Source organism: Saccostrea cucullata, unplaced genomic scaffold (assembly GCF_032062105.1).
Source record: "Saccostrea cucullata isolate Sc308-1 unplaced genomic scaffold, CSIRO_AGI_Scuc_v1 ctg1713, whole genome shotgun sequence".
In the NCBI taxonomy this organism is placed as follows: domain Eukaryota; kingdom Metazoa; phylum Mollusca; class Bivalvia; order Ostreida; family Ostreidae; genus Saccostrea; species Saccostrea cuccullata.
The window spans coordinates 1-27,400 of NW_026938666.1; the positions used below are offsets into that span (position 1 = coordinate 1).

General features: G+C 34.2%; 1 protein-coding gene across 1 annotated transcript; it reads left to right on the top strand.

Moving 5' to 3' along the window:
* The first annotated feature begins 5,496 nt into the window (after positions 1 to 5,496).
* Positions 5,497 to 17,676, top strand: LOC134250828 (protein jagged-1-like). Its single transcript, XM_062733169.1, has 4 exons — positions 5,497 to 5,735; positions 13,023 to 13,151; positions 17,043 to 17,147; positions 17,421 to 17,676. The coding sequence occupies exons 1-4, from the start codon at positions 5,516 to 5,518 to the stop codon at positions 17,555 to 17,557; spliced, it is 591 nt and encodes a 196-aa protein (XP_062589153.1). The 5' UTR covers positions 5,497 to 5,515; the 3' UTR covers positions 17,558 to 17,676.
* Positions 17,677 to 27,400: the final 9,724 nt, after the last annotated feature.

A 27,400-nucleotide genomic window follows, 5' to 3' on the forward strand; every position in this document is an offset into this window, starting at 1 on the left:
TGTCGAAATGGATCGCCGATAATGACAATACTGCATAAAGAAAATATGCCAAAAAATAGGCTAATAAAGTATATTTTGCCTTTAAAAATAGTAAATTTTTTACAATTGAAAAGAAAATTAATTTTCATTAAAGGTCTGAAACTTTGAAAATTTTGCAGTTTGACGTATCTTTCACGATGCTAGATTTCAGAAAGTAACCCTGAAAAAATACCAGCTTTTTAAACACGGAAAGAAGTCAAAATGCTGAGAAATACTGTTAACATTGTGCGCTTAAAAGTCATGTTAATGCATAAAAAATACAGAAGTTACATGAGCTGCACTGTAATTATGTCTAGGCAAAGCAAAAGAATGCTTTAAAAATAACGGATACAAAGACGTCTGCATTTTACGAGAAACACTGAAAAACCATTTGGAAACCGTCATAATCTGTCATACAAGAGCATATCAAAAGTCATCTCAATTATACATGTAATATGTGAATTAAGTTTTAATTAGTGATTTAAAATCTAAATTTAGTTTTAAATCTCTTTTAAACACAGTAGTTCCAAGCGTGCCTATTTTGCAGAGTGATTCCTGCCCATAAGGAAGAAGAAAAAGCAAAGAAAAAATTAAGAAATGTGAAATAAATTTTCCCTTTATACCAATGTCTCAAGCACATCATTTTTGGAGAGGTGGTTGGTCTTTCAAAAAGCGAACAATGCTTTTTTTACAATACATTTTGATAGTTGGGGACAGAACCAAATACTTGTTCTACAGCACATTTAAATAGTCAGGGACAGAGTCCAATGCTTATTCTACAGCATATTTAAATACGAGGGTTGATCCAACAGTTATGTCACAACTTCGATAAAATCGCTACCCGTCGACGAAAAGCAACAAAATTATTAATGATGAAATCTACATTTATTTCAAATCAGACCTGAAAATTTCAGTTCAACATTATTTATACTTTTCAAAATATCGGATTTTATACGACGTGCGATTATGGTAGTCGCAACACCTAAGTAACGTCATTCGACGGATACTTGCCGTCATACATTTAGACACTTCCCTTCGTTTCATTCAAAACATATTTGAGGTCCACGAACACGTTCACAAATATTTCACTTTCTTAAAGAAAATTTGGCACCCATCGTACACTCACTCTTTCCATTATTAATTCTTCTGTCAAATTTTTTTGAACAGTAGCATAAGACCAACTTAATTTCACATATCGCTCTAAAAGTCTTTTTTGACAACGTCACACACCACAGAACGTTTCCATCCGTCCTCCTATCTTTCGGTCTTCTTGTCATCTGCTGAGCATTCAATGACCCATCACCCACCCGAAATCGCTGAAACCATCTAAACAAGTCTCTTATTTATATATTTTTTCATCTGTGAGTCTGGTGAATCAACTTAATTGTCTCTACTGGCGATTTCTCCATTTTGAAGCAAAATGCATTAGTTTGTTTTGGCTTTTTTATCCATTTCAACATTTCCTTTTCTCAATGCACTGGAGTAAAACAATGATGTTTTTGATAATGTTTACAATTTAAAAAAAAAACAAACAAACAATTAAGTCATCATTTTCAACTTAAGACCAGAAAATGATGTAAAGTTTTGTATTTTAAAATATATTTTGACTAGTCGCTTTTAAAAGATGCTTTTTAATGTGTTTGTCTTTTTTTTATTCTAAACAAAAGTACACTTTAATTTGTGACGTTCTACTGTGACACGGCGACATCCCCTATGTTCTATGTTTTAAACACCTATAAAATAAATTCAGTTATACATTATTGAATGGAAATTTCAAGATTAATTAGATTTATATTTGTGCATCTTTCGGTATATAATATTTGATAATATGGCGCCAAATGTAAAAGATATGAACACTGTGACATTACTTTTGGATCAACCCTCATAGCTAGGAAGAGAACACAATGTTAATTCTTCAGCACATTGAAATAGTTAGGGAAAATACCGAATGCTTCTTCTCCAGCATATTTAAATAGTTAATTAGGGACATAATTTAATTCTAATTCTACAGCACACTGAAATAGTTAGAGACAGAACTTAATGCTTATTCTATATCACATTGTAATAATTAAGGACAGAGTCCAATGTTTTTTTTTTCGTACATCACATTGAAATGATTAAAGAGAGTCGAATGTTTTTTCTACAGCATATTTAAATTGTTAGGGACAGAACCCAATGCTTAATCTACATCTCATTGAAAGAGTCAGGGACAGAGTCCAATTTTTTTCTTCTGCACTTTTAAGTAGTTAGGGACAGAATCCAATACTTATTCTACATCACAATGAAATAGTTAAGGGCAGCGTCCAATGTTTTTTTTTCTACAGCACATTTAAATACCGAGTAGTTTGGGACAGAGACACATAGCACATTAAAAATACCTCTTCAAAATATTAAGTACTGATCGGTGGTTTCACATTTTGTAAACTCTTTTCCCCCTTTTCCCCTTTTCTTCAAAACACTTCAAAATCTCATGTTGTCGAAAGGATGTAGGAATATATAAATTAAACAACGATCCACATTAATTATCAATAGTCTGGTTATAAGTAGATAAACAGATAAAAACCGGAGTGGTATCAACTATTAAAAGTAATGTCACGTCGGTAAAATTGGTATTACATTAGTTAACCCTTGTAAATTCACGCTTCAACGACGTCACAAGTGAAGCGGTTGTCATCTCCGCACAGCCAATCAAAATCAAGGAAATATTGTCTGCCATTACCTCATGCATCATGTCGGACACAGACGTTATGCAAGTTTTAGCATATTTTGAAACAATGGTGATGACATGTGCATGGGGAATATGCAACAGCTATACCAGGTATCCCGACAGGATACAAGGGGTAAGTTTTATTCCCTTTCCAAAGCTTAGAACTCAAAAAGACAAGTGCACGAGATGAATAAAGGCCTGCGGGAGATCACATTACTAGCTGAATGAAAGCACTATAAATTGACATACGTTTATCTGCACAGTAATTCTGTTCAATGTAACATTTCCTCGTAATCATAAGTAAAGTGAAGAATCATTATTTATTACATTTTTACCCGTGAAATACTGTAATTTATCCATTGAATAAAAATGATATCCTGTAACAGTGTGAAAAGATATCAAAATAATATCCTGTCACAGCTTGACGAATATCAGAAGTGCAGGAAAATTCTCGATTTCCCTTCCCATAACGAAGATTGTTGTAAGAAAATCTACCTTGACCTAATATAAGATAGATGGAAAGAAATAAACCTTTCTGAAAGCGAATAAAACTGTCAAAATTACGAAAAATATGTTTCTAACTCCATGTTTACAGTGTTTTCACCTCACTAGCTATGACGTCTCCACCGCTCAACTATGGCGTCATGTAGCATATGACAGTATTACAAAAAGACAGAGGCAAAGGAAAATTCAAAGATGTTTTTTAAAAAAGAGCAATAAACAGAAGAATCAATGTTTTGTAGTTGAATATGGAATTTATTTCACTCGTGAGACACGATTTTTTGATATTTTCACTCGTGCTCAGCACTTGTGAAAATATCAAAAATCCTGTCCCACTCGTGAAATAAATTCCATATTCCACTACAAAACATTGAATATCCTCTATGAATATGTAGAAATGCTTGTAGTCATATATTAAAAGGATATGACATTTATCTGGGGCCCTGCATGATGTTGTGTTTATATTTTGATTCGTTCATGAAAACTACCATAGCTATATCTTGTACATGTACATGCATATGATATGTTTTGTGTTCTTACATTATTCCTTAGTTCACGCGAACTAACTTCAAAAAGTGAGTGGTGACCAAAAAATTAAAGTAAAGGGTCATATTGTGCAGAATGTCACTGTAGGTACATATCTATTTGATGAATGAAATAGTTTAATGTTTATTGAAATTTCAAATCACAATCATGTTTTTAAGTTGTGATGTACTGATTAATCCAATTACCTTTTAATTGAAATCGTACCCAATTATCAAATCAGTCATTATTAATAATGAAGGATATGTAGATAACGAACAGTATTAAATATCAAAGTCCATAAAACAATACAAAATAGGAGCAGTGAAGTATTTAATGCATAAGTTGATCATATGTACATGATATTAGGTTAAGTACCAATATGGCCTCATCGTGATGATGTCATTAGTAATATGCCCTTACAGTTCAGATCTGCATTTCCAAGAACCAATGCCATAGTTGACTTCACGGAATTGAAAGTATTAAAGTTACAATCACATATGTATTCTGATTATAAATCGGGAACAACTTTAAAAGGACTGAGATCTTGTGATCCAATGGGTAACATTGTGTTTGTCAGTGAGCTATTTACAGGGTCCATGTCAGATGTGGTTATCACTCAGAAAAATGGATTTTATGTACTCCTATGTCATTTTTTGGAGGCAGGCCACATTTTGCAAGGTGAATGTATCATGGTGGAATAAGGATTCACATTTGAATTATTTTGAATTTTTGGGGGTTTCACCTAAACTTGCCATCATCTGCAAGTAGTGAAACACAGATGCCTCAATCCGATGTTGACTTGACACAGAAAATTGCAGGTCATCGCATATATATATAACGAGCTACTTGAAAAATAAGAACATTTAAGATCGTATCACATTATATTCCAACCAGCATATGTGGCTCAATCAACAAAGTATAGACTGTGCGTGCTTTATCATCCTTTGACAAGATCCAGTATTTAAAAAGAAGTAAAAATAAATTATTAGGCTTACTTATAAATTATATAAATATTCATTTCTGAGTCTTTTAATGTCATGATTAAATTTTATAGATGATAAGTAGTCTCTTACTGTTTAAACATATGAAGGTATTAGATTTATTATGAAAATGAAATACATGGAAATGAGAAAAAAATCTTGATAAATTCTTCCTGCAAATAAACATGACAAAGGTCGATATCTGAATCATCATGTAGGCTGAAGAAGGAGAACATGCAATTAGGCTCAAAGTGAATAAAACACCTGGTTAACGTTAGAACACTCAATGCAAGTGCCAGTTGAAGCTGTTTACTGGACTAAAGAAAAACAAAAAATAAACTAAGTAATAATTAAAATATCAATTTATTAACCAATAATAACGACTAAACGCATTCTAAACCAACTTATGTTTTACCCGGCTGTACAGAAACAAAAAGGCATCTGTAACTACCGACTCCGTTAAACGACGCGGTGGCCCTTCCTCATGCTCCGATAGCATCTTACAGTAATAATTACTGTGCTAACTTTTTTTGACACAGATATATTGTGAATTTATCCTTGTTTATAATAAATTAAAGCTTTTGATTGACTCCTCTAAGAGTAAAATCATCCGGCACAAAGTTGTAATTCACCTGTGATGGTGTTTACATTGTTTGTCGGAGGTGCGGGTCAGGTGATATTCGTTGCCATCGGTGGGCGGAGCGTGGAAGCGTGAATGAGGTTAATTTGCATATTCCTTGGTACTTATATGATGTTCATTTCAGTTCTTGCCTTCAGATACAAGATGAAGAGGTCCCTATTAAGGAAGTTTCTACTTGTTGGTGGTATTATCTTACACTGGCAAAACACTTTGGCTCAGACTGAGCCTTCAGTCGGCGTTTGCGATGATGACTCAGATTGTATAGAAAATGCAAATTGCGATGTCGATCGAAACCAGTGTTTCTGTGACGAAACTTCTGCAGCTGTTGTTGTTCTTTCAACTGGTAGCCTTCCGTTTTGCAAAGGTAAGCATGTCATTAAATTTTAAGAAGTGAATTTTGATTTTAGGTGGAAAGCGAACGGTAAACGCTTGATGAACAAACAGTGAATGCTCGATAAACTAATAGTGAGCGAACGGAAAATGGGAAAGTAGTAAGAACTTTGAATTAATTATGATTTGTGATTAAATTTTGTTTCCTACATCCTTTTCACGACAGGAGATTTGTAGAATCTTCCTCTGAAGGGAGGGGGTTAAGATGAAAAACCACTTAACCAATGCAAACCACTGTATCACTGTATAATTTTATGTGCGATTGTTAAATAATTTGGCTATTTCACAATATGAATGATACTTTAAAAGAGATATCATGGAGATATCATGGAATTATCATGGAGTGACAAAAAATAATGTAAATATAAAAAATGAGAACTCATGAACTACGACACTTCACGCCTGCATATTTATCATGACGTGCTGCTGACAAAGTCCATGTTGTTCATTATTTTGCGTTCATCTTTCTTGGCCGTGCGTTCGCGTACACCATTCACAAAGCGTTCAACGTTTTAATTCAAAGGACTTATTTTTTTGTAAGTAAGAATTTTCAGGTATTTTAATTTAATAACTAACATATATCGTGTTTGAAGAATCATTATTTCATGGGGAAATACGATCTACGATTACATAATTATTTTTAAATATTTTAACTTAGATTTTAGGTTATTCATTAGATTTCTCTGGAAAATGAATGTTTATACAAGCACATTATGTACCTATGTAGAAAGATGCTGAAATATTAAATATAAAAAAAGGCAAAGTAAAAATGCTTCAAGCACCGCAACATTTTGTTGTTTTGTTAAAGACGACAAATCGTTAATGGAGATATATTTATCATAGTCAAAATTATGAAAATATATATTTTTAACACGTTCCTTTTTCAGTTCTTACAGGAAATACTTAGTAAGGTAGAACTTGTTCTGAGAGTTATACATAGTAGTACTGCAAATATCCTATTTATTTATTATCTTTGGAGAAGGATATGGAGATAACGAACAGTATTAAATCTCAAAGTCCGTAAAACAATACAAAAAAAAACCCAGAGCAAACACAGACCTCCGAAACATCAGAGAAAGGATCAGGTGCCATGGAGGAGTAAACATCCCCTTGACGCGAATTTAATCGATAGTGTGGTTAAAGGAAATATGTATTTACTGTAACTTTATATGCTTGCCATTCGATGTGATTAATAACCCCTTTCCCGCCTAAATCAGTTACTTATTCAGTACTGGTTTTCCACAATATTTTAGATAACATTTAAAAAAAAAATCGTTTTCTTTATAGGAACAAACATTTTAGTCTCAAAACAAACATGCATCTAAAAAAGTCACAAAACAATAGTAGTTCAAAATGTACATGAGTCGGCGGTGTTATTTGAAATTGGCAGAGAATATGTTTCAAATTCAAATGTTAATGCCAAATGTATTTTATTCATTTGTTATTCAAATGTTGGAATCAAATCTAGAAAAGATGAAAATAAATGTTATAATTTGTTGGAATCACTCGCACTTCATTTTTGATGTGACGAAACTTTTTCATCTACACAGTATTGAATGATTTTGATTGACAAGCACGTGAACTTGATGCAGAAAAACAGTATCTTGTGGATTTATTTTTATTAAACCTAATTCATACGGTTGTCAAATAAGTTTAAAATCACACGACAAACACTGCTGGGGTAACAAAGCGGACACAATGGCGTTATCATTTTTCAATATAATTTCTGAAAACAGATAACTACACTTCCTTTGTCTTTATTTCCCATTAAAGTATTCCATATACTTAATTTTCTCATTTGTGCACTATTCACAAAATGTGAAACTTTAAGGAAATAAAACGACTAACTCCGTGTTATGTATTTTTACTGAAAAATGTATGCCGTCCCTTTCACGTAAAATAGAAATTATTCCTAACAGTTGGCGAGTACAGTATAAGCGAGTCATAATTGTATATCTCTGCCATAATAGAATTATTATACCAACGTTATTATAAAGAAGAAAATAAAATAAGATTAAATAAATACCCACGGGAAACCGGTTAAAAATAGCTAATTGAAGGTGAGTATCTTTTTTATGTCAATTTAGCATGGAAAATTTTATTCAAAGACACCGTAATTTTTTTGGGTTGCATTTTAATCGATACAAGATATGCTATTTTTTCTTTATTTTATGCATTTGTGTGAAAATTGAAAGCGAAAAGTCACATGAACAGGATTTTCTTGTTTTATTATGAATAAAAGTCAAATGTGTACATCTTTTCATGAGCTTATAATACATTAAATTTCTCAATATAGATCGAGGTACAGGCATATTGAAATATAAAATTACGTAGTCAAAACTCTTTCACATTTCTTGTAGTTTTTACGTTTATGAATATGTTAATGAACAAACTGAAATAATGGAGTGTTCAATTGCCTTGGAAACTCTTGTCTTACTTTTTGGGAATATAATTCCTCATCGGACATTAAAATTTCATAAAAATTGTAGCCACTTCCTTTCTTTATTATACTATTTGATAGACAGGGTAAATTTTATCTCTTTACCTTCTATATTATTCTTATATCGCTATCTTATACCTCATTATAATATGCGAATACAAAGACTATCTGATTGGTTCTAACAATATGTCACAGTTTTCTTTTAGTTATTTTATCTATGATACTTATTACTCATGGCAATAACTTTTCCTAATATTCATCTATAATGAAAAAATGTGTTAAAAATAAATATGAATTCTAGTTACTTGTAGTCTCATATTGTGTTAGAAAATAACAGGTTGCTTTTTGTTTACCTATATACTTTTTATTTGATTAATAAATCTTCCCTACAATTGAAAATATATAACCGAGTTTAACCGACCGTGACATTCAAAGAGAGGTCTCTTGGACACATGTAGAACACGGTCGAGGTCGTTTTGTCAGAGGTGGTCAAGAAGCTTTAAGCCCCCTCCCCCCTTTTGAAGTCGCCAAGAAATGGTAAAATATTGATGACTTAGCGAAATTAAACGATCAACAGTTATGTTCTCTCATAAGCTGTATTCCTGAAACTATTACTGTCTCTGCTAAAATGTTGAAGACATATTCTGCAGATATGTATGAATGATAAAAAAAAAAGATTTTCAAAAAAAAAAGAACAGAAAGAGGTTTTTTTAACCGAAATTTTATACATTTTTATCATTACATTATTTATACATTCATAAATAAATTTGATTTTATGCACAAGATGAATGTGAAAGTAATTAATGACGCATAATTAGATACGATAGACAATCCCTTGTTTATACATGGCATCATATCTTGTGTGTGAAATGTGTTTCCGTATAATTTGATTAATTTACAGATTGTTCATGTTTGTCGTGTTGATGTGGAATTATTATAAATTCCCGAATTCTGATACTTTACCATTCTGTTGTGTTGGGAATGAATATTAGGTTGATGCATATACTTTCAACATTATGAAAAATATAAAGCAAATCGAACGCCTTTTTGTGTGCAGATCATGAAATGTACTGACCTCCACGGGTATTTGTTGTCCTGAGCGCATTAATCTTGACGCCCAAATTCTTACTTGGCTAGTGATACCCTTACAAAACATGGGTATCTAGATGAAAGTTAACTCGGCAACATGCGCCATCCCATTGTTTAAGTTTTATTAGGTGATTACACCTCCAATATCCGATTTCGCGGATTCACCGATACCCTAATATCGGGTATTATACGCGATTTCACGGATAATACCCGATTTCGAGTATTCTCTCCGACCTGTTCAGGACTTTCTTAAAATCTAGGCACAGGTTGAATGAGAGAACTCGGAGAAAATTATTGGTTTTGTAATTAGTTACTATACAGAAGCTTCTTCCCTCTCCTGATTCCAACCCCATTCATTGAAGTAAGAGAGGACACGAAAAACCGCTAGTTTTTCTTCGAAAATTTTAGTTTTCATACCTTGGACGTCCTATCGATAAGAAGTACTAAAGAGCAATTATAGAAAATTCAAGAAGTCAAGATCAATTTTAAAAAAAATTAATTGCTCACTAATATAACAGCGACTTGGCTTTACTATTGACCGCAGTGTATACAAAGCAACTTTTACTAGGTACATGAAAGTGTTTGACGCGTGACCAGGTAATTTTCAAAACATGCATACTCAGATTTTCAGATACCACATGATAAATCTGGACTGCCAATCAAATTGGGAGCTATTGTTTTTGTTTTTTTTTCAATTATTGAAAGCGGTTATAATTGATCTTGAATCAGGTAGAATTATGAGGCGTTAACATAAAATTAGGTGTTAAATGAAAATTTTAACAGCATGTTATTAATAGACAAGTTCTGAAAATTGAATTTATAACAAATAATATGAAAATGTATCTTTGTTTTATCGTGTCAGAGTATAATCACGGCCATCTAAAGATACATGTAGGAGTTTGCTCATTACATCGTCATGAAAAGTAGAAATGACACATTTAAGGAATGTTTTTAAGTTTTGTGTGAGTTATTGGTGTGTGAATCAGACAGACTTGTCACATAGGTATATTTCATGAAGCGCGCTAGCGCTTCATGAAAAATATGCCTACCTGCCAGTCTGTGTGATTCACACACCAATAATTCTCACTTAAACCTAAAAAAAAAAATTCCTTATATTTACATTTTACATGTACGTGTTTTGAAGCACCAATAATATAATCAATAATTGAATTTCTCGCTGCCTTATATCGTAATACTTTACTAACGTCGATGTAGCCTTATTGTGACGATACGTTAATGTATGTTACTCCGTATATATTTCTGCGCGTGAGTATACAATAAAATGCTTTTCAAATCACTTTCACATTTGGCTTAGTAGAAAAACTGGTTATGTAAATATAATATATTATTTAAAAAATAAACAAAACATAAAATACGAGTGTACATAACTGCAATACGTTCACTGACCTTTTTTAAAATGAAATCCTTGACACGAAAATATATGAATGGGTGTAACAACCGCTTTAATTCGTTATATAAGTCAGAAGTTTTCTCTGATTCGTTTTTTGTTATATCACATAACAGGTCTGGACGATTTCCAAATAAGGAAGTCAATAATGATACTGAAACTTACTATAAATAAACATCGTGTACACGTAATTATTTTACTGTCCAATCAGACAACAGCATTTTTACACACTCCAAAACATATTTTGAAAGAACAAAAAGAAAACACTTGTTTTTTTTCTCAAAAAGATTTTTAAAACAAAAAGATCTTTAGAAGTAAGATGAGCACTTTTGAAGAATAAGGTATTCCTCACATATTGACCGTGAACAACCTGGAAATTTTTATCTCGGTAAAGAAAAGAAATAATGCAATATGCAATTTAATCGTTTACGGAGGAATAAATCACACCAACAAGTTCGTATCAATTTCAATTATAATATTTACCTGAATATACTAAATGTTTGTAAATATTATTTTGCATAGCCAATCAATTTCAATCAATGATGCTTAAATTCCATGTGTATAGGGTATAGTAAGTTCAACCTCACACAAGAGTTTATCGTATGGACTACTAAGAGATTTATAATATCACGGATTTTATGAGCGCCGAATATTAAGCTATGCAAAACTTAAATGGATATAAGGAAAGGCGTAAAACGTGAAGAGAAGAGAATAATTATTCACGAATGCGTTTTATCCCAATATCATAAATCGCATCCCAGAAACTGCATGGACGGTTTCGTTATAATCACTCAAAAAATAATTAAGACTGTTATCCATGCGATAAGATTATTTCTGTCAGGCTCTAAAAACTGAACATTTTCCGTTTTTATATCAATTTTTTTACCGTCTGTTAAACTTTTGGTATTGCTACCTCCTAGTGACAGATTTTAATCCCACTTAAAGCGTTTTTCAGCTTTCAAGTCGTGTTTATTCATGATAGAATTGTCATAAATATTACATTATTTCTAAATGTGCATCAAAAAAAATGTTCCAATAAATCTTTGGATTAATAAACGATAAAACGACGTGTTTTATTAATATTTTCTTATGAGTTTGTATAAATGCTGTTATCTGATTGGTCAGTAAGACTTGCACCTTGTATTTTTAGCAAATCTCGGTTATCGCTCTTGACTTTCTTATTTGGAAATCGTTCAGACTTGTATAACAATAAGCATATTCATTTTCGACAAAAAATTCTTTTATTCTTCAGAGTTCAGCATTAATTGCAAAGTTTTAATGCGATAAAAAATCGTGTGATTAAAACCTTCAAGTGCATGCATCGAGTTTTTATGCTTCGTATACTCCGCGTAGTTGTAAAGGCCTTCAAGCTATGTCTTGCCTTGGCGAGCTAGGATGAGATAGGGGACAAGGCTATCGTTCATCTTGCGTTCACTGTTCACTTTGCGTTCGAGCTCCGTTCGCTTTCTGCATTCGCTCACCGTTCGCAATTCACACATCGTTCACCAAATTGCGTTCAGCGTTCACACATCGTTCACTCAACGTTCGTCCAGTGTTCACTCACCGTTCAAATGAAAAAGTAGAAAGATTTAAGGACTATATTTTTGATCTCTGTCATATCAAAATGTTGATCTTCTATCAAAATATATGTGAAGTCAAAAAAATTTTACCTGGTGATTTTGTCATGTGATAATGCTTATGTTTTATCAAAATATATCTTAAGTGTGAAAAAGATGCATTTGTCATTTAAGTCTAGCTGTAATTAATATTCACTTCTTCTTAAAAGCGTTTACAATTTGCAATGTAATTTATGTCTGGAAAAACAATTCGTTCTGGTTTAATTTCTGAGGAACACCCACCTAGGGATTAGTTCATGGTTTTATTATCACAATAATAATGATTATCTGAACACTGCTGAATGGAAATAAAAAAAACATATTGAAAACCAATAATTTACATGAAGAGAAATTATAATCCGACTTTTAAAAACTTTCAATCATGATTTCTCTGTTTGTTATCAATACAGATTTATTTCATCCAAGCAATGAAAAATTACGCCTCAATTCTCTGTACAAATTAACACAACTGGAAATAGATCGGTCGCTCCTGCCGCTGATAATGAACTTTTTCTGATTTGCAACGAATATATCTTTAAGTAAATATTTTTGGTTATGTATATCGCTATATTTACTTTGCTTTGTTTTAAGTGGCTTAGCTTAGCGATTACACCTTTTTATCTTTAGTAGCTCATATTCAAGTAGGTAAGTCAATTTTTTTTAAATTTGTTGACATGTGTTAATTCTGTGAATAACATTTTCTTATAGTGGGTGCCTGTTTCCTAAGAAGCACAGAAGACGTATGTGGTCCACGTGGACAATGTGAAGTTATTTCTACCGTTTTTGAATTCCCCACCTGCGTCTGTGAAGAGGGCTTTTTTGGAATAAGATGCAACGGTAAATATATTTTGAAACCAAGCATGTTGAAAATGAATGTACTGATTCAAATTTTGACATTATTTTGATAATCAAATTGGATGTCATATCGGTAAATGTTTGACAATTGGGTACTCGGACGTTTTTCCAATCGAGTATACGGGTACCCGATAAAATAAAATAAAGTAAAAAGATGTGTGTTTTTTAGCCTCATTAAGCTCTTTCAAACCATAAAGTTGATAATATCACGTTAATCAGTGTATGTATAATCATTGAGACCAAAGGAAATAATTTTATTAATTACAAATTCACAAAAGACATACAATCAATGCATCAAAAATTGCTGATAAATTCTTTTTAAGGATCTATTTCACAATCTCTTGCGCAGATTTGATGATTAGACTGGCAAAAAAGAAGGAACGGACATTGTTTGGGTGTCTAGTCTAATATTCTGATATTATTTCATATGTTGATTATTCTGATATTATTTCATATGTTGGTTATTCTGATGTTATTTAATTTGTTGGTTATTCTGATAATAATTCATATGTTGGTTGTTACATCCCTTTTACTCCCATATACACTTAATGTACAAGTTTTTCAAAGTTATTTGTTAATTGTTATGTTTAGTGCACAAGCCTTTTACAACAGCTGGGAATAATTAAAAAAGGCTGCTCACAACAGAGTGCGATTGAAGACTGTTGCCGGGGCCCTATGTTTCACAGGAAAGCAAATGGAACCATGATTACGAGCCCTGTAGCAATGGTTTTCATAAAAAGCTGACAAGCTTAAAATTAGTGGGATGAGGGCAACTTTACAAAATCATCTGACAAACCAAAAAATAAAAACCCATCTAATTCTCTAAATCCTGCAATGTCTGAGTGCTCCACTTAACAATAACAAGAAGCAAGGGGGGGGGGAGGGGGTTCCAGAATCTTAAGGTAAATATACTTTAGCAAAATACTTATGCTTGAAAACGTGCCCTACCCACCCCTGTCCTACTGATCTTGTGTGTCAATGCATTGTTTTATTGACGTTGTAAAATTCGTATAGCAAGGATATCTCATTAGTATTCGTTACCTCCAAATCAATCAGTAATCTACAAGGATTTGGCGAGTGGATTTTATTATTTTTATTATTATTATTATCATTATCATCAATTATTATTTATTTTTGTAGGTCGGTTAAATTTTATTTACTGATATATTATGATAAATTCTAATTTCGTTTCTTAAGGAGGTTGGTTCCTTTCATCAAAAGTATTGAGGATTTTTTTGTCAAGTATATTTTTAGAATCTTCGTACAGAGCTTAATAAAAAATCAAAACAAAAACTAGGGGTCAGTGCCTTTCTTTTATCACTGCAGAGCAATTAAATTAACCTTTTTTGCACTTAAATTACAACTAACACATTTTAAAAGTTTTCCTTTAACATTTTCTATCCTAATGAATTATATGATCAAACACAGTCATTTTTACCTTAAATAGTCACATTGAAAATTGTGACAACAAAAATAGTTTTAAATTACTTTGCATAATCAAGAATTTGGCTTTTTGCGCTCAAAATTTCTTTTTTCCTCGTGTTAAGCAAGCAATAAAATCGTTTATAAATAATAAAATTTTACTGAAATTAAACAGAATGGTTAAAATTGTCTTATACATTCAGTGGGGGTCAGTGATGTTAATTTTTAGACATTACAAAAAGTGTTAATTTTAAAATTATTTTGTCCAATTTGTTTTCAAGGACTTTCACGATATATTTGAAATATTTGCCAAAAGATGATAATAGAATGCATAACAATAAATTTAATATATAATTTTGGACCAGCAAAGAACAATTTACTCATCAAATTACTCTGTGTGTAGGCTGCATGTAAAAATAAGAATTTTATCAAATACTGAATAGGTTCTTTGAAAGAGGAGAAAATGATCTTTTTCTTCTAAAAGACCTTCCGTCATAAAATACAGTTCATCACTAAATGTTTTCGGTATATGGAATTCAATCATGAGGTTTAAATTGAACATAGTTTAATTAGCATTATAGAATCTTTTCTTGCAAACTAATACACTATGTATATATTTAAAAATGACCTTTCTCTTCTTAAAGACTTTCCGCCAAAAAATATAGTTCCTCAGTAAATGTTTTCGGTATGGAATTCAATCATGAGGTTTTAATTGAATATAGTCAATTAGCATCATTGAATCTAAATTTCTTGCAAACTAAAACATTATATAGATTTTTTTTCTTTTAATTTAACATGTTTATGTCAACACAAAATATGCTGAACAGCTGAGGTGCGAACCTCGTTAAATGCATTTGCTTAATAATATTAGGTAAAAAACGAATGCACTTATGGGCCCCGGTAAAATTGAAAAAATAAACAATCAAATTAGGCAATTTTTTCATCCCAAGTCATTAATTGATATCTAAACCGTACGATCCAACATATTTTACCGCTGAAATTCACGAATATACAAAAAAACAAAACCATAGAATGCGACAGGGGTCAGCCGACATTTGTAATTTTCTATAGTAAATCGAGAACGGTCATTCATTTCAAAGCTTTTGTTTACTATGAGCCTAATTTATACAAACTTGTGCGAATGAGAAAAGAGCATAATACATTTATTAAACTTGTGTGAAAGTAGGAAATTTGTACACGATTAGGATGGTACTTAAAATATAAAAAATATACAAAAAGTACAATGTTTTCCTATAGCAAGTGAGAGGTATTTACCTGTATGACCCAATGTTGAACCCAAGTGTGGAATATATTATTTAAAATTCTTATAGTCAGGTGAGTTCTACCCAAGGTAAACATTCCTCAAAGGTGCTCACTGTAAAACATCGGCAGGTTTTGTATTATTTAGTCAAAGTCGCGCCGCTTAGAAATATTTGTATGTATTTATTTTACACGGGAGGGTAAAGAGAGTTTAGTGCCATTAATAGAAGTGTCAAACATTTTTAACATTAATGCAAGACAATGAAACAGATATTGAAAGCCACCGTAACACTCCCTTTAGATTTCAAATTCAATGAAACTTTTATTGTATATATTTTTTCAAATGCAAGAGTACCAATATCTTAGTTTGATTATTATGGCTACAACTTCATTCATTTTTTTTAAAAAAACAGATTTAAAACAAAAAGTTACATTCCACAAACGCGCCCGACTATGATCCACCATCAGATTGTTCAAGTGTCGATTTAAATATCTTTTCGCCTTGATTTACATAAACGAAACTAAAAGAAGGTTCGGTACAACTTTTCCGGATTTAGGGTATCTATAGGCATTTAAAAATATTCAATTGTTTCAAATCCATGCTGATTTAGGTGATGCTTAACGTGCTTTTTCATTAGAAATACCCACTAGTATCTCTTTCCAAAAGAGAACGGTTTGGTAATATATTCTTAAGTAAAATGGCACATAAAAAGGGTCCATTTAGCATTGCTTAAGTGCACTTGTCCTTTAATAAAAAAAAAGAGAAATAATCTGTACTCGTAATACAATCTTAATAACAAACGAAATACATATCTTAAAGTTGTATCAAAAGCCAATTCAGAAAAAAGGATTTCAACGAGACCATGTTCAGATTTTAGCATAAAAAGAAGTTAAGCATACACAATACAAAATCAAAATTGTTAACGCCAAGATAAATGATATTAAAATGTAAAAATAATGAGCATCAAGTAGTCATGTAAGTAGTTGTAAAGGCCTTCTAGCTATGTCTGGAAATAAGAATATATATTTTGTTGTGCCTTTCCCTCTTTAGTATATGTACATTTTATACATGTACCTACATACATCATGCTTGGTATACAGTTATTCAGTGACTGAAGGTAAGAATTTTAAAAAAGGCATTCTAAGAAGGATATAGGCTTATTTTAAGTAATAATTTTTTTGTATTCCAAGATCTCTGTGATAGGGACAGTGACTGCAATGGAGGAACATGTGTTGAAAAGGGGGGACAGAAAGTGTGTGACTGTCCACCAGGTGCTGAGGGTAGCCAATGTCAAGGTAAGGTCAAATTATACGCCAGGTGTCCTGCATTAAATATTGTACAGAAATAAAGGTGTAATTAACACACCTACATACACAGACGGACAGACAGGTAGACAGAATGATACCAGTTTTATTTTTCGAAAATATATGTAATACTATTGCCCCCCCCCCACCCCACCCCCAAAAAAATGAGAAAACCCCAATAATTTTATTATTATCTGCCTATGGATTTTTCAATTCCATAATACAAGATACAATTAGATGATTGTTTTCTTAAATATTTTTTAGTAACAACAACTACTCCTACATCAATGACGACCACAAGGAGAAACCGACTAGGGGGCGTGGTTTTAGCTGTTGGGGGAGGTATCGGATTACTAGCACTCCTAGGAGCTGCAGCTGCAACCTCAGCTGTATCCGGATAGCAAAATAATCGTCATTGACACAGCTGTATTCAGACAGCAGAAACCATCTTAGAGGAATGAGTTTAATCTACATGTTAGAATTTCGAAAATAATAAAATAAAAGTTTTAAAAAAACCATCGTCAGTGACTCAGCTGTATCCGGAAAGCAAGAACCATCATCGAGAACGTGTTTAGTCTACATGTTAGAATTTTGAAATAATAAGAAAATAAGGTTTCCTTTCTCTTTTATACTAAATAAGAAGGGCAGGGAGCTGGGCAAATTTTGAATAAATATGTCAATGATGATTCTGAAAATAATTAATCTGTACTCTCAATGGATAGAAAATCGTTACTTGAATTATGACTTCGTCGGTATTGACAGTGTAACGTTTTTCCGATACGGTCTAAGGGGAATAACTCTCAGTGTTTTCCATTTCTTCCAATGAATATTCTTGAAATGATACACAAGTAATCAAGTTTACGGTTTATTCACATTTTAAAATCCACAATAACATAAACACAGTAAGTATAAAAATCCAAAATAAAAATTGTCCGAAGTGATCGTAATGAATATGAAAAACTGACTGACTCACTGTCTAAAATCGCTCCTATATTTATACATAAAACCCATTGCTCACGAGGAGCAATGCAATGTAAACAAAAACCCATTGCTCGCGAGGAGCAATGTTATATAAACAAATCATCGTTACATAATAATTCGCTACAACTCCCCCCCCACTTAAGTTTTTGACTCCGTTCAAAATGATTATAAATAGACAATTAAAAATTAATTTCTTGAAGTTAAACATGATGGTAAAATTTAAAGTAAATACATAAACAATTAAACGTTATCTATATAAACAATTATTTTCTCCAAATCAGTAAATTTTTACTACACAGTCCATAATAAAATCATTTTGTTGAAACAGTAAACATATTAACTTACACATAGCAAACTTAGTCTACGTAAACAATAAATCACCTTCGGACAAACAAAGCACAAAAAAATATTTACAAACATGACATTAAAACATAATAAAAATCAAAGATATAAATAATTAAAAATTATATACATAAAAGCTTGTTAATAGATCACAAGTCTTTTGTTAGAGTTCACAACTTTTCAGTATAGCCTTTAGTTTGTTACACGGTTCACAAGGACAAATCTCCCTTTACTATCCGCACACGGGCACTCGGCGCTAGGTGTCGCGGAACCTCATCCAGAATCTCCTCGGCAAGATCACGAAAGTCTACTTCCTCTGGATTTACGTTCTCTGAGTAGATAATTTGCGATTCGCGATTAATCTCCTCGGAACCGTCAGGATTAGTCCGAATCGTCTTCTTCATCACAAGGCATATGGTTGACATCTCGACACTTACGCGATTGTTGTTATCGTCCATGTCATACATATCACTGTCCTCTGATGACGAGTTCGCGGCTTCGCTCACGTCTGGTGACTCGAGAGATTCTTCTGTTGGTCGCGCACACGTTTCTTCCTCTTCTATGTCGCCCAGAATTTCACTAATAAAAGTGTCATTTATTTCCGGCAAGTCTTCCGAATTCACTGAGATTATGTGCAAGTCCTGTGCAAGTCCTGATAAGAGTCTGTAACGAGTGGCTGCACCGTCTCATGGTAATGCATCTCTTCCTCGTCGGAGGAAATATCCTCATAAAAGTCACTCATAACGTACACCGGTTTTCGGGTCTCCATGAAACTGTGTCGTTGAATCTTCTTCCGCGGGGTATTTAAGGCCTCATTGACGAAGTCCTGGTCTAACTTATGGACGTTTTTAAGATTTGATTTTCTAGTAAAGAGTTTTTGGCAATATTCACATTCAATAACATTCAAATCACTTCTATGTTGTTCGCGTTGATGCTGGTACAAGTTACTATTTGTCGAAAACACACACCCACAATATTCACAAATCATCTGGAGAATGGTCAGTCTGGTACGGAAGTGGTCTTTTTATAACTCTCCCAAGTCGTGTTGTTCTAATGACGGCGTCTGATTGGCTGTCGGCATGTGACTGTTCCGCTGTGACAGTCTCGGGTCGCGGCTCTGGCGGTAACTTCAATCGTTTGGTCATCGGTCTCTCTCTCGCAGCTGGCACGCGACGTCGCGGGGCACCTGCTGTCTCGCCAGTTGTATATTCGGATTCAGGAGCTGGGCGCGAATGTTTATTCCCTCTGTATGGTTTGATATTGTCGGCGTGCACTATCACAGGCTTTGAGTTTTTGGAATGTTGAATTTGGTAAAGCGTATCGCTCAGTCTTTTCACAATAAACAATGGCCCTGTCCAGTTCCTTGCTAGTTTTGCTTTCGTCCCTGTAATAATTTGGCGTTGATTTCGCCTCACTTTATCTCCAATGTCATAATTCACATTACGAACATTTCTGTCATAATAATGTTTTTGTCTTTGCGATAATTTTCCTGTAACTTCTCTCGCAAGATTGTGCACAAAATATAGTTCACTTTCCAAGTTTCTCACATATTCCGAATCATTTTTCCGAACTGGTTCTTCTTCGGTTAATTCCGTAGTCATAACATCTAAGGGTAGTGAGGGCTCTGTACCGAACATCATTCTATACGGAGATATAGTCGTTGTTTCATGGGGTGTACTATTATAGGCCAGAACGATCCCGTCTATGTACTTGTCCCAGTCTGTCTGATGAGCTGAAATGTATTTCGATAACATTTCCTTTATAGTTCGGTTTAATCGCTCTACCATCCCGTCGGACTGCGGATGGTAAGCAGTTGTCCGTGTTTTGTTGATCTGAAGGAATCTGCACATTTCTTGAAATAGTTGACTTTCAAACTGTCTACCTTGATCGGAATGTATTTCTAACGGACATCCGTATCGTTTAATCCAACCTTTGAATAATGTTTCTGCCACAGTTTCAGCTTCCATATCACGTAAGGGATAAATTTCACAAAATTTAGTAAAATAATCAGCGACGACTAATATGTACAAGTATCCATTTTCTGACTTCGGAAATGGTCCTGCAATATCTGCGGCAATTCTCTGGAACCTGTCACCACTTAAATACGTCTTCATGTAAGATCGCTTCTTCCTTGTTGGATTTTTCCTTTCTTCACAAATATCGCATGACGATACATAACCTTGAGCATATCGCTTCAGCTGCGGCCAGTAGTACTGACTATTCATTAACTTTGAAACAGTCCTCCTAATTCCCATGTGTCCGGCAGTTTTTGAATCATGTAAATACCACATTACACTGTCACGTAAAGTCCTGGGAATACATATTTTAAGTGTTTCACTGTCTTTTTCTATCCACCGGTAACATAGTAAACCACGATCAACTGTTAACATTTCCCACCTAGAATACCAGAATTTGAACTCAAAACTGGTATGAGAAATAGAACTTATCGCAGGTTTCACAGAATCCAATTTTTCCTTTAAGCGCAGTAGTTCAGACATCTCATGATCTTCGTGTTGGTGCTTACGTATATTTTCAACTGTAAGAGACTCTGTTGGTTGTTTCCGTTGCCTCGCTGGAGGGGGTCTGTTTTTGACTTTCTTACGCTTAGCCGTTTTACTGTTTTCATTTGTTGATTCTACTTGACACGCATCCGGATTCGGATAACTTCCGGGATATAACAAACATCCGATATCTAAAACTTCTGTGTTCTGTTTGTAGCAATCCGGGGATTCACATAGTTTTCTTAATTCGTCGACATGAGTGAAAGTTTCCTCTGTCGATTCTTCGTGAACGTCGCGCTTGCATTGTTTACAGATTAAACTGTCACTGATTCTGGATAGTGCGTCAGCATTCCCATGTCGTTTGCCTGGTCTATGCACAATGCGAAATACGTATGGTCCCAGTTGTTGAAGCCATCTCGCTACTTGTCCATCTGGCTCCCGAAATTTGTGCAGCCAAACTAATGATCCGTGGTCAGTTCTAAGAATGAACTCCCTCCCGAGCAAATAATGTTTGAAATGCTTTATAAAATACACAAGCGCTAGCATTTCTTTCCTAGTAACGCAGTAATTTCTCTCTGCACTATTCAAAGTTCGGCTAGCATATTCAATAACTATTTCCTTGTCATCTTGAATTTGTGACAGAACAGCTCCAATAGCGTTGTTGCTAGCATCAGTGTCTAGAATAAATACACCTCCATCCGTATCTGGATATCCTAGTATGGGAGCAGTCACTAGTTTTGATTTCAGCATTTGAAATGCATTTTCACATTCATTCGTCCATTCCCATTTAGAATTTTTACTTGTAAGTGCATGTAAACATTTTGCTATTTCGGCAAAGTTTTTGATGAATTTCCTGTAATAAGACACAAGTCCTAAGAAACTCCTTAATTCAGATACATTCTCTGGTGATTTCCATTCCTCGACAGCTCTAGTTTTCGCCGGGTCAGTTTTAACACCGTTTTCTGACACAATATGTCCGAGGAATATCACTTCCTTTTGAAAGAATTTTGCACTTTTTCGCTTTAAGCTTCAAGTTTGCTTGCCGTAGTCGATCGAGCACTTGTCGTAAGTTTTTCAGATGATCTGAGAAATCTCGACCAGTCACAATTATATCGTCCAAGTAAAGTACTGTTATATGCCACTGTAGTCCGTGTAATGCTCTCTCAATAACACGCTGAAAAGTGGCAGGCGCGTTACATAGTCCAAAAGGTATAACTCGGTACTGGTACAATCCTCCACGTGGTGTTGCAAAAGCAGTCTTTTCCTTGTCACTCTCCGACATTGGAATCTGATGATATGCCATGTTTAAATCCAATGAAGTAAACCATTTAGATCCCGCCAATGAATCTAAATTATCGGCAATCCTTGGAATGGGATAAGCATCCTTAATTGTTTGAGCATTGAGTTTCCTATAGTCTACGCACACTCTCCAGCTTTTGTCCTTTTTCTGCACCAGTACAAGGGGTGATGACCAAGGGCTAATAGACTCCTCTATAAGTCCATGCTTCTCTAAATTCCGAACCTCCGTGTCCAGTATTTCCCTTTAAAATATAGGGACTCGCCTTGGTGGTTCCTTAAACGGCGATTCATATTTCAATTTAATGCAATGCTCTCCAAAATTAGCACGCTCCATGGGTTGGTTCGGGTCAGCAAATGCTCCTTTGAATTCCATTAAAAATTCCTTGAAAGTAATACTTTCTTCGTCTGTTAAATGTTCACATCCGTCTGAATACAGCTTCTTTAGATGTTCAGGCAAATCCTCAGATTTCCTTTTAAAATCTACATCAAATACTCCTTGTTCATGAATATGTTCACTAACATAATTCACAGGTGAAAACAGTGCTACATCTGTGTCCTCTTTCACCAAAACATCGCTATCACTCGGATTACATACACGCACAAACACTTCCTTTTAAGTCAGCGTTTACAAGAGCATGCGCAATCATTAATCCATAAACATGCATGAACTGCTTAATCGGCAATAAGATTCCATCACCAAGATTTTCCATGCATCGTATCCTAGTTTTAATCAAAGCTTCATGTCGCCCGGGTATAACACAATCCTCTATGGACAAAACCCGCAAAGTTCTATGACTGAATTCTCCTCCTTGATTGTACAAATCAAAATTTAACATCAACGAATTTTCACTATAATCCCAGTTGCACTTAAATTGTCTCATGAAATCCTGTCCCAGGAGATTGCACTTAACTCCTCCGACAAAAACACGAAATAAAATGTCTTTTCTCCAAAACTTAAAATCATCTTTGCAGTCCCTAGAATCTGTAATTCATTTCCATCAGCTATGTGAAATTTCTTATGCACGCGTTCCAGCACAGGTCTAACTTCCGGTAAGATATTGTAAAATGTATCTTCCGTAATAAAGGTATTAACCGCACCTGTATCGATTTTCCATTCAAGGGGAGTCCCTTCTACCCATCCATTGATCCTCATGTCACAGGATCCTTTAACCTTAAATTCCTGGTATCTATGGACTTCGCCCTGCTTGGAGTTCACACCGATGTGCGTTGCATCATTTACATCCGCTTCCTTATTAAGAACTGGAGATTCTCCTTCCTCGGAGTTTACTACAGAAAGCTTCTCAAGCAATTTAGCTTCATTTCTGGTCTCCCTGTTCTCTGAAACGGAATGTTGCAAATCCAATGTATTAGGCCTGTGGTGCATTGTGACCGACACACGGCCTACTGCCTCGGTCGAATGTCGTTTAACTGCTGCTCGGGTGTTTCCTGATGCTTCCTCTTTTGGAAAGTCGCACCTGTGTTTTGCATTTTCTTTGAAGTTGCTTTCTTTGGGCAATCTCGGATTAAGTGTTGACTTGAGTTACAATGATAGCACAATTTCTTGTCCCTCGCTTGATAATTCATCCCTGTCGTCCCATTATTATTGTTGTTATAGTACCGTCTCTGGACTGTATCCTGTGGATCTGGCATATCCGTCTTAACTTCCGGTTTAGTAGAATTTGACCATACCTGGTAAATTGGGGGTTTCATGATCCTTTGATCTCTAGGTTTCCGGTTCTCTGTGAGTCTAATGCACTCTTCCTGCATTGCTGCTGTAACCGCTTCATCGATAGTCTTTGGTCGTGTTCTCTTAACAGCTAAACGAAACTCCTCTGATTCACTACAGTTGTCAAGGAAAGTCTTGAGACTAGCCTCTTGTACATATTCCCTGCTTTCCGGATAAGCTCGTCTGTATAAATCTTGGATAGCTTGTCCAAAATCTCGGTAAGTCTCGCCATGCTTCTTAAATCGCAACTTTGCTTCCGTAATGTAGCTCTCTTTCATAGCCATGTGACCAAATCTCCGGTTCATTGACTCTGTTAACAGTTTCCAGTCGCTCCGCTCGGAATCGGATAATCCGTAACAGAATGTTTCTGCCTGTCCCCGCAACACTGTGGAAAATACTTTTCGTTTTCTGTCATTATCCCAGCCATTTAGTTCTAAAATATTCTCAAAATATCGTATGTATTCACTCCAAATATCTGTGCCATCTCCCTTAAATGTTCTTTTCACATTTATTTGTTGCGCTGGTGTATTCCTTGTATTGGGAACCCTAGATGAGGAGGGTTGAACACCTGACATTACATTCTGGTTAACGCCTGGCTAGAGACTCGGAGTTCGTCGTGGTATAGGGGTCCTTGATGTTAAATTCCTTTCTGTGTTTCTGTTGCGCCCACTTACAAGATCATCTCTAAATGCCAGCTTGCAAATAATACTAATAAGTATAACGCACAAGATTGCCAGCGTTCCTGTCATCAGAAATTCCCGTGTAAGGCATAGCAGCATATATCCTGGGAAATATTTATACAAAAGGTATAAACCTACACTTCCTGTCAGAAATACCAAGCCCCATCAACACATGAAGTTTTTCCATTGTGAAGTTTCGCTTTCACTTGATTCCGGATTAAAGTCGGTCTGTTGGTTCGGCTCTGAACACGCTGGAGTACTTGCATGAATAGGCGAATTAACGTTCTCCGCCTCATTAAAATTCACCATTAAATTCCGTCTAGCTGATGAACCATATTCCCTTCTCGGAATATTCCTTGTACTTCTTGGTGTTTCGGCTATAGGACTATCACTTGCGTCTCCAGTCAATTCCATATCTCTAGGTGAATACGTAGTTTGTTCCATGTTTGATATATTTCCGCACACAATAATAACTTAAATCACGTAAAGTCACAATAATCACAAAAACGCTTTAATCCTGCATCCACACGCAAAACATCTGTAATACTTGCTGATTTCTCCACTTTGTTTGCGAATGTAATGAATATTTTCACTTTTTATGAACATCACAAAACAATTCGGACATTCCTTTCGTTTTGACGCATCCTCCGTTCGAACGAAAATATAGTTCCCACTTTCATCAACATCGTAAATATTAACGTATCTTGTCCGGTTGCCTGGTAGAGACATTTTTTTTTAATCCATCAGCACACAAAGAAAGTCGGAATTTCCAGAGTTTTTTTTTCCACACAGAATCACTTCTAATCACAAATTCACAGAATTCACTAAAATTTTAATTCCGTTTTAAATCACTGTGTTCACGCTTTAATTCCTGTTCACGAATTAATCCAATTTACACAGAAATCACTCCAAGAATATAGCCACATTATAAGAAATCCATTTGAATCGTCATATCACACCGGAATTATTAAATCCCACCGGAATTGTTAAATCCCACCGCTGCCACCAGTTGTAACGTTTTTCCGATACGGTCTAAGGGGAATAACTCTCAGTGTTTTCCATTTCTTCCAATGAATATTCTTGAAATGATACACAAGTAATCAAGTTTACGGTTTATTCACATTTTAAAATCCACAATAACATAAACACAGTAAGTATAAAAATCCAAAATAAAAATTGTCCGAAGTGATCGTAATGAATATGAAAAACTGACTGACTCACTGTCTAAAACCGCTCCTATATTTATACATAAAACCCATTGCTCACGAGGAGCAATGCAATGTAAACAAAAACCCGTTGCTCGCGAGGAGCAATGTTATATAAACAAATCATCGTTACATAATAATTTGCTACAACAGTAACCGATTCATTGTGGTTCTTTAAAGTTAACTTAAAATTGATTAATGGATAAGTTCATCGACATCTGAAAGAATAATACACACAGACTCGACCCAGAGAAAGAGAGAGAGATATCAATTCGCAACATACTCCTATATCATATTGATGAGCAAAAGGAATTATGACTTACTATTAATTTGTAATACATGTAATTAAATTATTTCTCTTGTTGCGTGTCTTTTGCAGAAATCTCTGAGAGAGGAAGAAATGACAACTCTGCATGGTGGATGGTTGGTATAGAGAAATATATACAGTGTATATCTGTTTTAAATGAATGATGCTGTATTCTTATCTAAAAGTAGAATTCTTCAAAACCATTAAAAAACAGCGGTAGGGACAAAAAAGAAACAATAAAGTCTTAACATCAAAGATAAAACCTTTGGTAAAACAAAGGATATACAAATTTAAAACATTTAGAAGACAGGTTTGTTACATTTCGCATTCTTCTTTGAAATGAAATTAATTAAAACGTATTTCTTAATGACTGAGTTACGCCCCCGTCGTACAAGAACCACTAATTAAGTCATCTTCCGAGCAATGTGAGTGCCGTGCTACAGCTGAAATCTTGGTGTACACATTGTACCTTAAAGAAAGCAAATCCAGATATGTAATGCTTCTTGAGAAGATGTAAAACATGTAAAAAGCTAACAGACAGACGGACAGATGGACTACATACAAAATGTTATCAGAAAAGCCTATTTGAGCTCCCCCTTATAAAATTAACCATTATGGTTATTAACTATAGTTAAATTTTTGATAATTTGAATTACTATAAAACTATTCACTGAAGCTCACGAGGGTTGTCCCAAAAAGTATTAGACAGGGAACACAATTTATTTTCTCTTTGCTAAATCAAATTTGTTTTCTTGTCATAGCAAAAAGTAACATTTTATGACCATGCATTTCAAGTTTCATGACAACACCACATTTGATAAGAAATTTATAAAAAAAAAAATAAAGAAACCATATAAGTGTACATCGGCGCATGACAGCAAGCACAATTTACGTCTCTCTTAACGTTATGATCTCTTTTTCTGCTTCACGTGCGTCTAATAACATCCAAATGAATATTTTTGAAAGTGAAAAACCACTCTTGACTAAGGGACTTATTTCAATTCAGTACTGTCTGTTTTTAAGCAGATTCAAATTTTAATCAAAATTTAGTTGAAAGATCACCTTACATTTTAGGCAGCATGCAGAGAATAAACCTTGTTTGACGATGTTCATGGCCCAGAACGTTCCCAACTGTCTGCGTTTGACAAACAGTAGTCTACTTCTTACATTCAGTAACTATTTTTTCTATATAGATGAAAAACT

What these genes read in the sequence shown, in the direction of transcription:
- LOC134250828 (XM_062733169.1), top strand. Translation starts at nt 5,516, where the DNA reads ATGAAGAGGTCCCTATTAAGGAAGTTTCTACTTGTTGGTGGTATTATC. An exon ending in TAGCCTTCCGTTTTGCAAAG is followed by an intron (nt 5,736 to 13,022) that starts GTAAGCATGTCA and finishes ATTTTCTTATAG; the next exon opens with TGGGTGCCTGTTTCCTAAGA. An exon ending in TGAGGGTAGCCAATGTCAAG is followed by an intron (nt 17,148 to 17,420) that starts GTAAGGTCAAAT and finishes AATATTTTTTAG; the next exon opens with TAACAACAACTACTCCTACA.